The sequence below is a fragment of the Mastigoproctus giganteus genome, chromosome 8 (assembly GCF_048544385.1).
Source record: "Mastigoproctus giganteus isolate SK-2022 chromosome 8, ASM4854438v1, whole genome shotgun sequence".
NCBI lineage: Eukaryota > Metazoa > Arthropoda > Arachnida > Uropygi > Thelyphonidae > Mastigoproctus > Mastigoproctus giganteus.
Genome location: NC_143582.1, coordinates 59,715,971 through 59,733,103, shown reverse-complemented (window position 1 = coordinate 59,733,103; position 17,133 = coordinate 59,715,971). Strand labels below are relative to the sequence as shown.

The following is a 17,133-nucleotide window of genomic DNA, read 5'->3' as shown; positions in this document are numbered from 1 at the left end:
TCATAGATGTAGTTTCTGCTACATGCCTCTTCTACAGATATTTCCATAGGCACTGTTCTTCTGAATTGGCTTCTGTAATTCCCCCACTCACTTTCAAAACAGTCCAAGCACGTGCCGCCACCAGCCAATATCCATTTACTGTCCAATTTCAAACTCACAGAACCAACTTTTGATCTTCCTCGTTTATTCATTCAACTGCTGTTTTCTGGAACAATTTTCCTTCGTATGTATTTCCTGAAAATTACTATCTACAGAAGTTAAAGACATTATCTAGAGATCCAGAAACACTTCCTAATTCATTTCACAAAAATAGCCAATGTCAACAAATATCCTCTTTTGTCTTCTCAACCTCCAACCCAAGCACGGTACTAAGTACTATAGGTTCTAAAACCTCTTGTGTTTGGGGTTTACATAAAAAAATCAATCAGCAATTTTGTTTGATTTATAAGTACATTTGATTTCTTGATTTATATGTTTTTTAAAAATAATAAGAGAAGTTTACCTCAATGTATTACATAGAACACTTCGGTGTGATAAAAACCAGAAATTAAAACAAAAAAAAAAATTTAAATCTTATGTTACAGTAACAAATAATTAAAAATCAATTTAATATAATTAAAAATGAAAATTAATTAAAAGAATTTAATGAAAAAATTGCAAAATGATTTTCCTTCTTGAAGCTGACAACGCTTTTCGACTGTATGTTGTGATCACAGGAATGAAAATTACCGAATAGAGGTGAGCATGAAACTTAAATAGGGATTATTTGTCTTCACCCATGCGCATAAAAGCCCACGAATCTGAGATCAGATATGGCTGGCGAACATTAACAAAATTCTTTTGTAATTTAATTTCTACGGTTTTTGCAATTAACAGTTGCGTATAATTATGTTGGACACTTAAGTATTTTGGCCTCGTTAAATAAAAATGTACGTTTTTCGTTAACGGCACGAAAGGCTAATTCTAACGCTGCTGAACGAGAAGCACGAACTAAAGTTACATGTTGATTAACATGAATATTCAGAGGAAAACGCATCAAACCTTGGTAAGATGAGTCGCAATCACCATAAGAAATATACACCAGGTCATTAATTTGTGTTGCGAACGAGGAAAGGACAGAGCGATTATTCAATATAGTGTGTAATTTCAGTATTAGCCTGGCCAAAATTTTAAATTCAGTATCTTTAAAGACTCTGATAAGCTGTTTCTGCCACTATTCAACATATGGGATAGAAATAAATTATTTTTTGATATTACTATTGTTGGTTGGTGTAGTATTTTGTATCCTATCCTTAGCTTGTAACCTAATTTGATTTATTGTAGCAAGGGATAACCCCTGTTTAAGAATCTGCTGGTTAATATTTGTATTTCTGGGCTCAAAGCAGATTTCGTTGTTGAATATTTATAGGCATTTAGAAATTGATTAAAGATAATCGATCTTTTGTAGGTGAAAGGGTAATAGCTGTTATAATGTAGAAGCATACTGGTGTTCGTAGGTTTTTGATAGATGTTAAATATGATTTTATTTGAGTCCCGAGTAAGTGTGAAATTTAGAAAATTTAATGACTTAGTATCTGTATCCTCCCTCTCCATGTAAATTTGAGTCTAGAATAAATATTATTAAACGAATGTAAAATGTCTTGGATAGTACTACTATCAGTAATAACTACAACATCATCTGAATACCTCATATAGTATGTGAAATGGGGTCGAAAAGGAGTCAAATGTATATGCTCAATCGTTGAGAGATAGATCTCATATATTAAGCCACTCAGGCTCATACCCATTGGCAAACCAAAAATTTGTTTGTACACTTTGTCTTGAAAGATGATATAGTTGGCCTGAACTAACAGCTTAATTAAGTGAAAAATTTCTTTAATAGGAAGCTTTGTATAATTAATCGGTATAGAGTTACTATTTAACATATCCCGAATAATATCTAATGTGTATTCAACATTTACATTCGTATATAACAAGGTAACATCTAGTAAGAATAAATTGTCATTATCGCCAAGTCTACAGTCCTTAAGGTTATTAAATAATGTATCGTAGTTCTTAATCCCAAATTGTATCACCTGTCTAAAGGGTTTTACAATGCTATATATATGTGTGGCCAAGGATGAAAATGCTGAGTTTCTGTAGGAAACAATGGGCGGAATAGAAATCCAGTCTTTTGTAATTTTACATAACCAAAAAGTGCAGGAATATTGTATGTTCTGGCCTTCAATTTCTTTAACTGAGCCATATTAATCTAGTAAATTTCACGTTTACTTGGGACTTGAATAAAATCCAATTTAACATCTATCGAAAAGCTATAAACACTGGTATGTGTCTACATTATAACAGCTATCACCTGTTCACCTACAAAAGATCGATTATCTTTAATCAATTTCTAAATGTCTATAAATATTCAAGGATGGAATCTGCTTTAGGCTTAGAAATGCAAATATTAACCTGCAGATTCTTAAACAGGGGTTATCCCCTTGCTACAATAAACCGAATTAGGGTACAAGCTAAGGATAGGATACAAAATACTGCACCAACCAACAATAGTAATATCAAAAAATACTTTATTTCTATCCCATATGTTGAACAGTGGCACAAACAGCTTAACAGATTTTTTAAAGATACTGAATTTAATATTGTGGCCAGGCCAATACGGAAATTACACACTATACTGAAAAACTGTTCTGTCCTTTCCTCATTCGCAACACAAATTAATGACCTGGATACAACATTTCTTGTGGTGATGGCGATTCATCTTACTAAGGTTCAACATGTTTTCTTCTGAATATTCGTGTTAATCAACATGCAGCCTCAGTTCGTGCTTCTCATTCAGCAGCGTCAGAATTAGCCTTTCATGCCGCTAACAAAAAACATACTTTTTTATTTAATGAGGCCAAAATACTTAGTGTCCAACGTAATCATACACGACTATTAATTGCAGAAACCATAGAAGTTAAATTACAAGAGAATTCTGTTAATGTTCGCCGGCCATATCTGATCTCAGATTCTTGGGCTTTTACGTGCATGGGTGAAGACAAATAATCCCTATTTAATTTCATGCTCATCCCTATTCGGTAATTTTCATTCCTGTGATCACGACATATGGTTGAAAAGTGTTGTCAGCTTCAGGAACAAACATCGTCTTGCAATTTTTTCATTAAATTCTTTTAATTAATTTTCTTAATTTTTAATTGTGTTAAATTGATTTTTAATTGTGTTCAATTGATTTGTAATTATTTCTTACTGTAATGTAAGATTTTAGATTTTTCGTTTTAATTTCTGGATAGTATCACACAGAAGTGTTCTACGTACTATACTGAGGTAAACTTCTCTTATTATTTTTACCAATATTGATATCAACATAGAACGTATTGAGCATTACAGCTCTTGTTCATACTATCTAATTTATATGTTTTGTAACAAAATTCAGGAAACTTCATATCCATTTTTATCGTGATACTTCAATTCTTTTTTTTTTTTTTTTTTTTTTAAACTGCACAGTTTACAAGAAAAAAAAGTGTTCAATAAAGGTACTATGTGGACTGGCTTTCCTCATTGCAAAATCATTTAGATTTTGCAATGAGGAAAGCTCATTTATCATTTTTTATAGAAGACTTGAATTTTGGCATCTCATCTTGCCTTATATTTATAATACATATCAAATTTCCAAAGTTTAGTGTGATTAGGTGCCCATTTGTTGTTTAAGTGGTGGGAATGGTATGCAATTTGTTTGTTTGAGTTTATTTTATCATGATATTATTACTTATTTTAACTGTTGTATATATAGTATACATAGTGATCACTGAATTATGAACAACTCTATGAAAACTGAATGCGACCTGTTAACCACGTGAGGTACGAGAGTGCGGAGTTAGTTGACTATGTAGCATAGATAAGGTGTCAGTGGTTCAATAGGTACTAAAATTTCGAGAATAATGGGTAAAAGGAAGGATTTATCAGACTTTAATAAAGGACAGATTGTGAGTGCTTGATGAGCTGGTGCCTGATTTCCCAAACTACTCAACTGGTGGGGTGTTCGAGAGCCGCCGTAGTTAAAGTTTACCAGGACTGGCATCAAAATGGTCAAACAATGACCCGATGGCAAAACTGCAAAGGTCAGTGAAAGGTTGATGTTAGAGGTTAGCGCCGGGTCCGATGACTCGTACAGGCACAGCACTGTTGAAGAGTTGACTACCTAATACAACATGGGCCAACCCAGAACAATATCTGGCATGACCATGCATCGTACGCTCACAGGTATGGGCTATATTAGCAGACGACCCCTAGGGCATCCTCTCCTAACCAAGGTCCTTCAGCATAAAAGACTAACCTGGTGCAAAGAGCATGCAAGTTGAACATTAGAAGACTGGAAGAAGGTGTGCTGGTCGGGTGAGTCACGTTATTTACTCGATACCGTGGATGGTTGTGTACGGATTTAGTGTCAACAACATGAGGCTCTTGATCCATCATTCGTGGTATCAAAAGTGCACACCGGTAAAGGTAGTCGTATGGTGTGGCTCATGTTTCACTGGCAGGAACTTGGACCCCTGGTGAATGTGGAACAACGTATCACTGGTCTTCACTATTGTCAACTACTTACTGACTGTGTACACCCTGCTATGTTAAACTTTTTCCCGAATGGCGATGGTGTCTTCCAAGATGACAATGCGTTGAGCCATCAGGCACTTGATGTGCAGGAATAATTTGAGGAACACAGTTCTGACTTCCAGCATATTGACTAGCCTCTGAACTCCCTCAATATTAATCCCATAGAGCACTTGTGGGACTCTATGGAAAGGCATATCAGGCATCTGAATACACCAATGACCTCCATACCTGCATTGCTAGACACATTACACACAGCTTGGTTGGCCATACTACCCGAACGCTTCCGACATCCTGTTGAATCAATGCCACGATGAATGGTTGCTGTACTGAGGGCAAAAGGAGAACCTACGAAGTATTAGGCAGGTGGTCATAATTCAGTGATCAATAAGTGTATTAAGCATTACACTGAAAAACTAATGGAGGTAAGTTCCTTCCAATTTTTCTTCCTTTCTTCTTTATTTCCTGGTTTTCCTTGGAAATGAAGAAACAAAGGCATTATCATCATATGAACTATCTGCCAAAAAAAAAAAAAATAGGAACACTTCAAGTTTTTAGTTTTTTAGAAAAGGTTTGCTGTTTGGAAAAAACAGCAAAGTTATTTTTAATAACACTCTGTGAGACTAACCACTCAAAATATGGACAAATGGGATGAATTCCAGACTGCTAGAATGGCTATTTTTACAAGCATTCAGATCCCCCCCCCCCAATCACTCAAAAGAAAACAAATTAACTGATCTTGCTCTGCTGTCTTTCAACTCTCCATTGGAAGTTTGAGAAAATAAGAGAGCAATAGTGAACTAAAAATAGTCAATTAATAATGTATCCACCATTTTAAATGAAAGATAAATTTATTCCAATACTTTCTCTCTAACAACAAAAATACTACAGATCTTTCAGTATAAAATTTCACATCCTTTTCATATTAAATTTTTTGATGAAATGCAATGGCTGATACATACTAGACAAAACTGCTACTGTCAGCAATTTTTTCAAAAAATGGCAGCCAAAATGTCCATCTTGGACATTTGGAGGATTTCAGTTTAGAGAGGGAGATATCAAGGACATAATTGCAATTTTACACCTTAATTTATTTGTCTAAAAAAAATTTGGCGGAAATAATAAATTAAAAAAAAGATTAACACTAACCATTGTATAAAACTGGTCGGCCATTTCTGAAGAGTATGATAGTTGGAAATGTAGTAACACCAGCTTCCCTCATTGCAAAGTCTAAATCATCAGTAGTAACAAACATGATACCATGTTCATCTGTATCATCATCAATGTTTTCTAACTCATGAAGGATATTTTCACACTCTGTACAATTTTCAGGAGCTGTAAAAAAACACAAAGAAATTACCTTTAAATATTAGAAAACATTAATAATTTCAAATTAAAACTAACAATATGATGCAAAGATTCCCCTGAGCAATGCTGAACATTACTGTTAGGTGCCTAAGATCAGGCACTTAACAGTAAGATTGACTAAAGCTTCTATTTATTTATCTGACAAGATATAAACTGCTACCTCTTTTGTTTTTCATCAAAAATGCCTCAGGCATAAGAGGTATTAGAATCTAAAGCCATAGTACCATACTTGGGTTGGAGGTTGAGAAGGTACTTGTTCACATTATACTTGAGTCTCTGTTGATAGTAATTTTCAGGAAATAGGCATGAAAGGAGGTTATTGCAGAAAATAGAAGTTGAAGGGATAAATGAGGGGGGAAAGAGTTGGTTCTGTGGGTTTGAATTTGGACAGTAAAAGGATGCTGACTGGCTTTGGTACATGTTTGGAGTGATTTGGAACAGAAAACAGGAATTATAGAAGCTAATTCAGAAGAACAGTGCACACCGAAGTATATTTAGAAGAGGCATGCAGTAGAAACAGAATGTCTATGAGATAGAGAGTGGAGAGAGAATTTTAGAGATAGGTCATTCACTCACCTAACTGCCCTTTTTTGAACGGAATCTAGAAGCCTGAGGAAGATTTTGACTGGATAGACCCAGATATGGGAACAGTATTCCATGGTAGGACAGATTTGTGATTTGTATAGAGTGAGAGTGAGCAGATGTTTGGAAGAAAAGTAACACCAAGAGCGGAAACAGAAAACACAGTTCTTTAAATGCAGTGGAAGCAATATTTGTAACGTGCTTATGCCAAGAGAGGTCAGAAATGAGGGTAATCCCCAATAGAGATATCTGATTTGCCTAGAAATCAGAGTGTCACCAAAGATAACCATAAGAGAAGAAGAATCCTTTTTGAGAAATATAAGACAGGACTGAGTTCTTAGAAGGATTGAAATCAACTAAGAGCTAAGGTAAAGAAAGCCTGCATGAGAAGCAAGCAAAAGTTCGATGAAATTTCCGGTAAAAGTACTTTGCCGTAACGGCATTTGTATTGTTGCTCGCTCGGTAAACAGACAATGGGTGTTATCAGTCGGGAGCAGAAGTTGAATCCCACAGAAGCTTCAAACCCTCCTGAAGTGGAGGTGGGGGGGGGGGGGGGGTAACCTGACCTTTTTTCTTTAGAACCACTAAATGAATCATGAACAGAGTCATATTGGAAGTCTGGCGTAGTAAAAAATGTTCGTAACGTAGTTTCACTGGCAAACTTTTTCGAAGTTTTCCGTGCTTCTCGTGTGGGCTTCCTTTGCCCTTTTTTTTTCCTTCATAAAAAATTTATCTATTAGTCCACCAGTGATTCTAAAGAAAAAAGGTCAGGTCACCCCTCCACTTCGGGAGGGTTTCAATCTTCCATGGGATTAAATTTCTACTCCTGACGGATAACACCCACTGTCTGTTTACCAGCGAACAACAATACAAATGCAGTTACGGCAAAGTACTTTTAACGGCTTCTCATGCAGGCTTTATTTACCTTAGCCTAAGTTATCTTTGCCCCCACTGGAAAAATACCTGAAGATTAGCATTTAGAGAATTGCTAGTAGATATTCAAGAAGTTGAAACAGTTTGTTCAGTACAAAGTTTCTCAAACTGGAAGGCAGAATGCAATGTACTATCATCAGCAAAATGTGGATAGGATTTCTTGTCAATAGAAGATCATTAATATATAAGAGGAAAAGAGTTGGAGAAAGAACTGAACCTTGGGGAACACCAGCGTTAGTGGAGAAGTTAAAAAGCCAGATAGCAGTCTACCATCACACAGTAAGGGTCAGAGAGAAAACTGGGTACCCATATTATAAAAAAAAAAGTTGGCAAACCATATGGAAGCTTATTAAGAAGACCTTTATGCCAAACATAATCAAAGGCCTTTTAAATGTCAAGAGCAACTGCTTGAGTTTCAGCAAACTTTTCCACTGAATTTCTCCATAGATATGTAACATAAGCCAGGATATTACCAGTGGATTGATACTGATGGAATCCATACTCGATCATTGATCAGATGGAAAATACTTTAGGATAAATTAAGAGTTGGCAGTTAATAGATTTCTCCATTACTTAGAAAGAGTAGATGGAAGTGCAACAGGATGATAATTGGATGGGAAGGATTTGTTATCCTATTTTGAAACTGGATGAATATGAGCACATTTCCAAGCAGAAGGGAAAATATCTATGGAATAAGAAAGTAAAAAAAAGGAACACAGAACAGGAGTAAGCACATGAGCACACATTTTGAGAACAAGTGGCAAAATACCAGCAGGACTTGGTGCTTTCTTGGCATCAAGACTGTTCAAAAATCTTCTGATAACCTTCTGATAGAAGACCACAGGAGGCATTAAATGGAGTGTACTGGGAATGGAAGTAGTTTACCAAGGTCATCAATACATGAGTTGGAAGAAAAGTTGGATGCTAGCAGCTTAGCTTTATCTTTAGTTGAAGTGTCAGCAGAACCATCTGGCTTAGACAGAGGTGGGAATAAAGATGGGCAAAAGTTGCAGCCAATAGCTTTGACAAGAGACCAGAATGCTCAGCTACCATTTGGACAAGGAGCAAGTTTTCTATTGTTATTCTGTTCGAAACTTCGTTTGGACTGTTTAGTAATTGCTTTGTAATTGTTGCAAGCTTTGATATAGGCAAAAATTAACCTGGAGATTTAGATACAAGCCAATTAAAATATGAATCATTCTTATCTTGAGAAGACTTAGCACATTTATTGGAAAACCAAGGTTTAGATAAAGGACGAGATTTTAAGATGGAGTGCGGAATAAAGGATTTCATTCCTACAAGAATAATTTCACTGGCACAATCTGAGCAAACTTTGACATCAAAAGATTTGAAACAGTAATCCGAGCAAAGAAAAGGAATCTTGCATATCATCCCATTTTGCATTCTTGTAAGGCCAAACAACATGAGGCTGAGAATGGCCATGAGAGGAAGGGTCCATTGGAGAAGAGACGATCACCAAGTTTTGATCTGAAGTGCCTAGAGAACCACTCACCATGACCATGCACTTAATTTTCAGAGAAAAATATCAAGCATGTTGGCTATGCGTTTAGGGCTGTCTGGTATAATGGTAGGTAAATGAACAATCTGTGTAAGGTCGTTAGTAATTTCAAAAACCTCACAATTCAGAATCTAGACCAGCTGGGTCGGTGTGATTATCAAACAGAAGCTAGATGGGGTTGTGAACATTAAAATCACCAAATAAAATTAGCTCACTGTTAGGAAAGTTGGACTAGAAAAAGTCAAATTTCAAAGAGAGGAAGTGATTAGTGGAGTTGGGAGAATGATAGGAGTTGAAACTGACAGTATGTGGTAGAGAGATTTTAAGCAAACGAATATTGAAAGAACATGCGAAATTACCAAGTCCCTGATGTGAAATATCAGAACAGACATATACACAAGTACCACCACCATCACATTTGAACTGAAAGGAATCATACAGTGAATAATTAGGACAATGAGATGAGCAGTGGTTGAACCAACTGATAATTAGGATGTAGTCAAGAAAAAGTACATGGGGTCTGCCAAACAATGGTTTACTTAACAATAATTGAATATTCCATGTAGTACACTAGAAAAAAGTTGTGCATTAAGAGTTTTATTTCAAGCTGCAATATTATTAGTACAGGATGTAAGACACAAGTTTGCTGGGAGATAAGATTTTGCTGTCAATCACACAAAAAAAAAAAAAAAAAAAAATCTTGTTAGTTAAATTGACAGTCCAAACCATGAATATCAACCAGACAGGTTGACATTGACAGTTTCTATGAATTTCTATCTGGCTTTTGTGTCCCATTCCAATCTGAAAACTGCAACATAGTTCAATTTCTCATTTCCCTTTGCTAGTGCCTCATACACCTCAATAGGATACTCCAAGATGCCTATTTTCAAGCTCTGTAACCTACACAATTGTATTATCTCCTCATATAGATGCTGTTTTACTGTTCTCAGATAAGTCACCTGTCTTTATATCCTTTCATGGACTTTCAAGCTCTTTTAAATGCAGTCTCCAGAACCTGAACACAATATTCCAAATGCTATCTCATCATCAATTTGTATAAATAAGCTCCTTCTCCCTAAACATAAAGGTATGGCAAATCATTGATAAAACACTGTGCAATTACCTGCTCATAATGCATACTAACCTTCATTTCCAACTGTAGCAAAAAACCCAAGTCTCTTTCTCATTTAAAACCCTAAACTATACCCTTAGTGTATAAGTTATTCTTTGGTTTTTATTTCCCAAATATAGAAGATATTTGGGAAGTAAATATGGAGATAAATGGGAAATAATAATTTGGAAAAGTATTTGGCAGCAGTAAAATATACCTGCCACTTCTCTGACCATCAACTGCATCCAAATCATTCTGTGGAAGTTCAGTCCAACACGCACTGTTAACCAGCTTGACCTACATATCATATGAAAATTTCAACATTGTGCCCTTTATTGCCTTGCCTGTATCACACAAAACCTGATCTGAAACTTCCCACACAGTTGGTACGTTTCTCTTGGGTTTCTGCTACCCACATGGAGTATTTTGCATTTCTCAATGTTAAACTTCAGTTGCCATTTCTCAGCCCATCTGCCTAACTTTTCTAGATCCTGTTGCAGTAGCATACTGTCTTTACTCTCATTAACAACACTGCCAACCTTTGTATATCTGCAAACTTGGACATTAAGCCTGATATGCCTTCATCGATATCATTGATAAATACACAACCCAAGGACTCCGCTAATAACTTTAGTCCACGTAAAGCAGTGCCCATTTATTACCACTCTCTGCCATCTCCCACTCAATCATCCCTTTATACATTGCAGTAACTTGCCCTTAATGCCATACAGCTCCAATTTGTACAGCAGTCTTCCATGCACAATAGTATCAAAAGATTTCCTGAAATCCAAGTATATGATATCAAAATTATTTTTTGCATCCAGTTCCTTTGTGGCCACATCATAGTATCCAATCAGATTGGTCAGACAAGAATTCCCCTTAACAAACCCATGCTATGTCTGAGGTATTACTGCTGTCTTGTCTATGTGATTCTGTATCACCTCTTTAACCAGTGACTCCATTAGTCTTCCCAGAACAGAAGTCGAACTAACAGGTCTATAATTATTTGTGTCACCCATGCGAATTGGGGGTACATTTGCAGATCTCCAGTCCATGGCGACCTCCATTGACTCTAAAGATGCTCCAATAATTATGGCTAAGGGTTTGCTTACTTCCCTTGCTGCCTCCTTCATTATAACTAGATAGATTCCATCTGCCCCAGGTGCCTTTTTTTTAGGTTTAACTTCAACAATTTCTCCTCTACTTTGCTCTCAGTTATTACAAAATCACTTAGCTCTCTGTTAGAGTTTGAGAAACTTCTGGCATTCCAATCCTTGAATAAGTCCTCAAGTGTGAATGATGCGAATGATCATTCATTTGATCCTCTCCTTGAATAACTTTTCATATGTCTGATGCAACATACTCAATCAGTTTATCAGCTACTTGAGCAGGATCGTCAATAGTCAAACCATCTATGTTAAGTGGACCAATCTGACTCATCCCTTCCTTCTAGAGTTTACATAAGTAAAGAAATCTTTGCTTCCTTTGCCACAAAGTTTTCTCGTAATCTGACTTCGCCTACCTAACCTACTTGATTACAGAGGCTTATACCAGCCATAGGCTTCTGTGTCACCCGATAATTTATATGCTTCCCATGCGGTTTTCCTCTCTGCCACGAGCATCATTTATTCATCTGACATCCATTTAGTCCTGAACCTTGAAGAGTATTTCTTAGTTGGTATGAAAAGCCTAGCAGAGTTTGAAAACGAGTGTAGCCTGTGCGGATGTAGCTTTTTGCCGCACCTGGAACAGAGAAGTTTTTTTCTGATTTATTTTCTGTTTTATTAGCTTAAATTGGCATATTAACTTATTTTCTAGAGTAGCTTTATATTCCTATTTACAATACTTAGTTTAAAGTAACTTAGAGATTTTGTAGGTATTACTTAGTATCGGTAAGGGTATCAAATCCACGTGTTTACCATTCGTAAATTGCCGCCATTCTTATGGAATACAAAATATCTCGAACTAGATAGCATAAGCTTAATATAGTATAGTATAGTACATAATATTGTCAATTAATCAGTAAAATCTATTAATCTTGTTGAACTTCATTGTCAATTAAATTGTACTTTTAACTATACATATAACGACTTAGGTTACGTAACATAAATAATTAGTAAAAATAAATAATTAATACTTAACTTGATACGGAAGTTATATAAAGGGATTTCGTAGATAACACTCAATACTGAAACATAAATATAGCGTATAACTGTGTTGAGATACAAGTTTAGGGTTTTAATTTTGTACTGAAATTGAAATTTTATTAAAAATAAATCGAAATCATGAATCAGACCAGACCAGCAAAGCAAAGCAAAAGGCTCGAGCTACTGGGAGTGCTGTGGCTCAGGGAAGAACTGAGGGGGGGGGGGGGCAGTTGCCCTCTGAATCACAGCCTTTTAAAATGCACTACTTGCTTGATGTTTGTGGAGCAATCGGGTACGGCACATGATATTGCCATGGGGAATGTCTTTGTGTGTGCGCGATGCAAGGAGTGTAAGGAAATCAGGCAAAAACTCAGCATTGTTATGAGCCTATATGAGAGCTTGAAGGACAGGGTGGATGCCCTCGAAGGATTAAAAGTGAGGGGCCCATCAAGCTCTCAGCTGCCCACACCAATGCCAGAGCTTGCACTTGGTCATCACTCACCACAGCGGCAGCCCCCAAGGCAGAATGCGCTGGTCCCAAAGGAGCTAGTAGTTGTTGGTGACTCTATTGTCAGGGAAACGGGAAACATGCTTTGTAAAAAGGATAGGTGGAACAGGACCAGGGTACGTCTACCAGGAACAAAGGTTGATGACGTTGTAAAGCGGATATCATCTTTTAAGGGCACAAAAGGTGATATTGTTGTACACGTTGGCACTAATGATATTAAGAGTAGGAGACCGGCGGAATTACTTAACAAGTACAGGTCACTGTTGAAAAAAAGCCATGAATTAGGGTTGAATTTGAAAGTGTCTGCAATTCTGCCCAGACACGATAGGAGGGAGTATACGATGAGAGCCCTGTCGATCAATTCGGCCCTAGAAAGATTGTGCAAGGCTCAAGGAGTAGAATTTTTTTCAGCCTGGTCTGTACTTGTTAACAGAAGAGACTGCTTCTACAGGGATGGGATACACTTAAATAGAAAGGGTGCAAGGATGTTCGCTGATGCTATCGAGGCAGTGTTAGGTGGGTCGGAAAACTGGTAGATTGGGGGGGGGGGATACAAGGACTACTAGATTAACAGTAGCCACTGGCAGAGGTGAAAGTGATTCTTGCACTGCTTCTATTGGAATGAGCAGCAGCCTGGAAAATAAGATGCAGGATATTTCAGAGACTGCTGGGAATCATTGGGATACAAGTAAACACATGGGTTGTGTTAGGGTAGCTAAGAAAAAGAACAGGTGCATGTCAATGCTAGGAGTTTAGTATATAAATTTGATGAATTTGAGGTATTGCTGAAAACATCAAAGGCAGATATTGGTGGGATTTCAGAGACGTGGTGTCCCACAGATATAAGGAATGCAGAACTGGAATTTGGGGAGTACAATGTCTACAGAGAGGATAGACAGGATAGGAAGGGAGGAGGGGTTATGCTATTAGTTAAGAAATACATAAAATCCAAGGAAGTGAAGCCAGTCGACATTGCCGGACAGTGCAGTGTCGAATCAGTTTGGGGTGACATAAGCATTGGGAGATCAAAATTGAGCGTAGGAGTGTGCTATAGGCCTAATGACTCTGATGAGTATAATAAGAAACTGTACAGGTAAATCAGAGAGTCTTATAATGGGGGGGATTTTAATTTCCCAGATATTGACTGGAATTTGGGGGCTGGTCACTCACACACTAGCAGGGCTTTTGTGGATTTATTGGATGATTGTTTTCTACATCGGCATGTTCGGGAGGCAACTAGAGGGAGCAATACTCTTGATTTGATTATCAGTACTGATTCTTCATGCATTAAGAATCTGCAGATAAATGAACCACTAGGTGGCAGTATTAACAGTGTGCTGAAGTGGGATTTACTCAAAGAGGTAACTACCATTAGGGATAAAGGGAAGGGTTATTGCTTTCGTAAAGGCGACCACGATGGATTGAGACAGTATAGTATTTAAATTCTATACAGTGGGACCAACTGATGATGTTACCAACAGCAAATTCAAAATGGGAAGCATTCAAAGAACTTATCTTGGAAGCTACTAGGCTTTACATACCAACTAAGAAATATTGTTCAAGGTTTAGGCCTAAATGGATGTCAGAGGAACTAATGAGACATATGGCAGAGAAGAAAAATGCATGGGATACATACAAATTAACCCGTGACACAGAAGCCTATGATAGATACAAGTTGATCTGTAACCAAGTTACAAAGGAGGTTAGGCAGGCGAAGGCAGATTATAAGACATCTTTGGCAAGAGATGCAAAGAAAAACAGCAAAGAATTCTTTACATATGTAAACTCTAGAAGGAAGGGGATGAATCAGATTGGTCCACTTGATATCGATGGGTCAACTGTTGATGATCCCGCTCAGATAGCTAACACACTAAATGAATATTTTGCATCGACATTCACACATGAGTAGTTATTCAGCGAGGGGAATGCCAGAGGTGTATTCAACTCTGGCAGTAAGCTAGAGAATCTTGTAATAACTAAGAGTAAAGTGGAGGATAAATTGTTGAAGATAAACACAAGAAAGGCACCTGGGGTGGATGGGATCTATCCAGTTATATTAAAGGAGGCAGCAAAGGAAGTAAGCAAACCCTTCGCCATAATTATGAGAGCTTCCTTGGACTCAGAGGAGGTACCCATGGACTGGAGATGTGCAAATGTGACCCCAATTCACAAAGGAGGATCAAAGGTTGACACAAGTAATTATAGACCTGTGAGTTTAACTTCTGTTCCCGAAAAATTAATAGAGGCACTGGTTAAAGAAGCACTGCAGGATCATCTAGACAAGAATTCATTTATAGCTCGGACACAGCATGGTTTCGTCAAGGGGAAGTCTTCCCTGACCAATTTGATTGGATACTATGATGCAGTCACAAAAGAACTGGATGCAGGGAATAACTTTGATATTATATACTTGGATCTTAGAAAGGCTTTTGATACTGTTCAACATGGAAGACTGCTGCACAAATTGGAGCAGTGTGGCTTTGGAGGCAAATTGCTGCTATGGATAAAGGGGTGGTTGAGGGGGAGAAGACTGAGAGTGGTAATCAATGGACACTGCTCATCGTGGACTAATGTTATTAGTGGAGACCCTCACAATTCAGTGTTGGGTCCATTATTGTTTTCTGTGTTTATAAATGATTATTATTATTTTATTAGCCATATAGTGCAAGGAAACCTGAGGCTTATGCTGCACCGGCCAAAAAAAAAAAATTTTGCTATTACCCTGAGAGAGAGAGAGGGAGAGAGAAGTAATAAGGAATCACTAAGAAAGAGAAGAATGATGATATTCAGCTCAGGACCCTGGGTGTGCCAAGCCCATACTCACCAGATGTGAGCCCCTGGGGATGATATATTGATGATGGTATATGAAGCTTAATGTACAAGTTTGCAGATGATCCGAAGGTTGGCAGGGTTGTTAAGGACACTAATGACAGTACGCTGCTGCAACAGGATCTAGAAAAGTTGAGCAGATGGGCTGAGAAGTAAAAAATGAAGTTTAACATCGACAAATATAAAGTACTACATATGGGAAGAAGTTACCCCAGAGTGACATATCAACTCTGTGGTACTACACTGACAGTGGTAGAGAATGAAAAGGACCTAGAGGTAATTGTACAGGCAGATATAAAGTTTTCTGAGCAGTGGAGATGATCTGCAAGAGTAGCTCATAGTGTCTTGTCAATGATATACAGGAAGTTTTCTAGCAGGGATAAGGATGTGATTATCTCCTTGTATAAGGCAATGGTCAGGCCACACCTTGAGTATTGTATACAGGTCTGAAGGCTTCATTTTAAGAAGGATGTAGAGCTGTTGGAATTAGTACAGAGAAGGGCAACAAGATTAGTGAATGGAACAAAGTGTTGCTGTTACGAAGAAAGGCTTAAATTTTGCAAATTACAGTGCAGTGTCTCGAGACTAGGCACCTGCGAGGTGATCTGATTGAGGTGTATAAAGCCTTGAATGGTTTGAGCATGCTCAATGCTGATGGGATTCTTCCTCTTGGTCAGAATAATCACGTGAGAGGTGATAAATTCAAATTGAGGAAAGACAGATGAAGGATAGATGTGCGGAAGTTTGCCTTTAGCCAGTGGGTAGTTGGTTGGTAGAACAGACTTCCATCCTTTGTTGTGGAAGTTGATAGCCTAAATAACTTTAAGGCTGAGTTGGACGGGTATTTGGAACGAACAGAGGGGTGAAATGCGAGTGGAGTGGATTTTTTTTTTTTTTTTTTTTTTTGGCTGATGCTGCATAAGCTTGCTTTCTTGCATCATATGCCTCTACTAACTAATGCTGTCTTCTTTCCCAAGCTGGTGGTTCCTTCTGTTTTCAGTTCTGCTGCTGGTCTCTAGTTTTTTTTCCATTAATCCTAGTAGCTCCAATGGCAGCACAATATACAGCTGTGTGGATAGCCTCCAGCCTTCACCATTGTTGTCAAGGTAATGTGGCATTATTTGACGATTGAGGTGGTCTGTTACTCTCCACAAGATTTTATTTGGCCTCTGCTTAGGTATTACGTGGGTTCTTGTGGGGTCCATTCCTTCGAATTCTGTTAGGGCCTTCTTCCACTCATCTTCTATTCTGGATATCATGATTTTGTCTCTTTCCACTTCACCTACTCTTGGTTGTATTTCTTATGTTCTTCCTCCTCTAGTTCCATACTGACCATATTCTTTATGCTTTATAGTTAATCGTTCACATCCTTTCTAAGTTAATCGCTCACAATTTTTCTAAGATGGCAGGCGCTATTAGGTTCTTCGCAACGATGTCCTTCTTTGGTGCACTAATCGCTGTTCGGTGACTTGAATATCCGGGTATTGTTCCAACCACTTGGTATGTAGTTGCAACCCGTACATTG

At 37.5% G+C, this 17,133-nt stretch overlaps 1 protein-coding gene across 1 annotated transcript in view; it reads right to left on the bottom strand.

The window, feature by feature from the left end:
* LOC150081560 (uncharacterized) overlaps positions 1-17,133 on the bottom strand; it is a 710,435-nt gene that overhangs the window by 300,378 nt on the left and 392,924 nt on the right. The window contains exon 18 of the mRNA XM_090380128.1: positions 5,761-5,946. Coding sequence (XP_090236254.1) covers positions 5,761-5,946 — 186 coding nt within the window. The remainder of the gene's footprint in view (positions 1-5,760; positions 5,947-17,133) is intronic.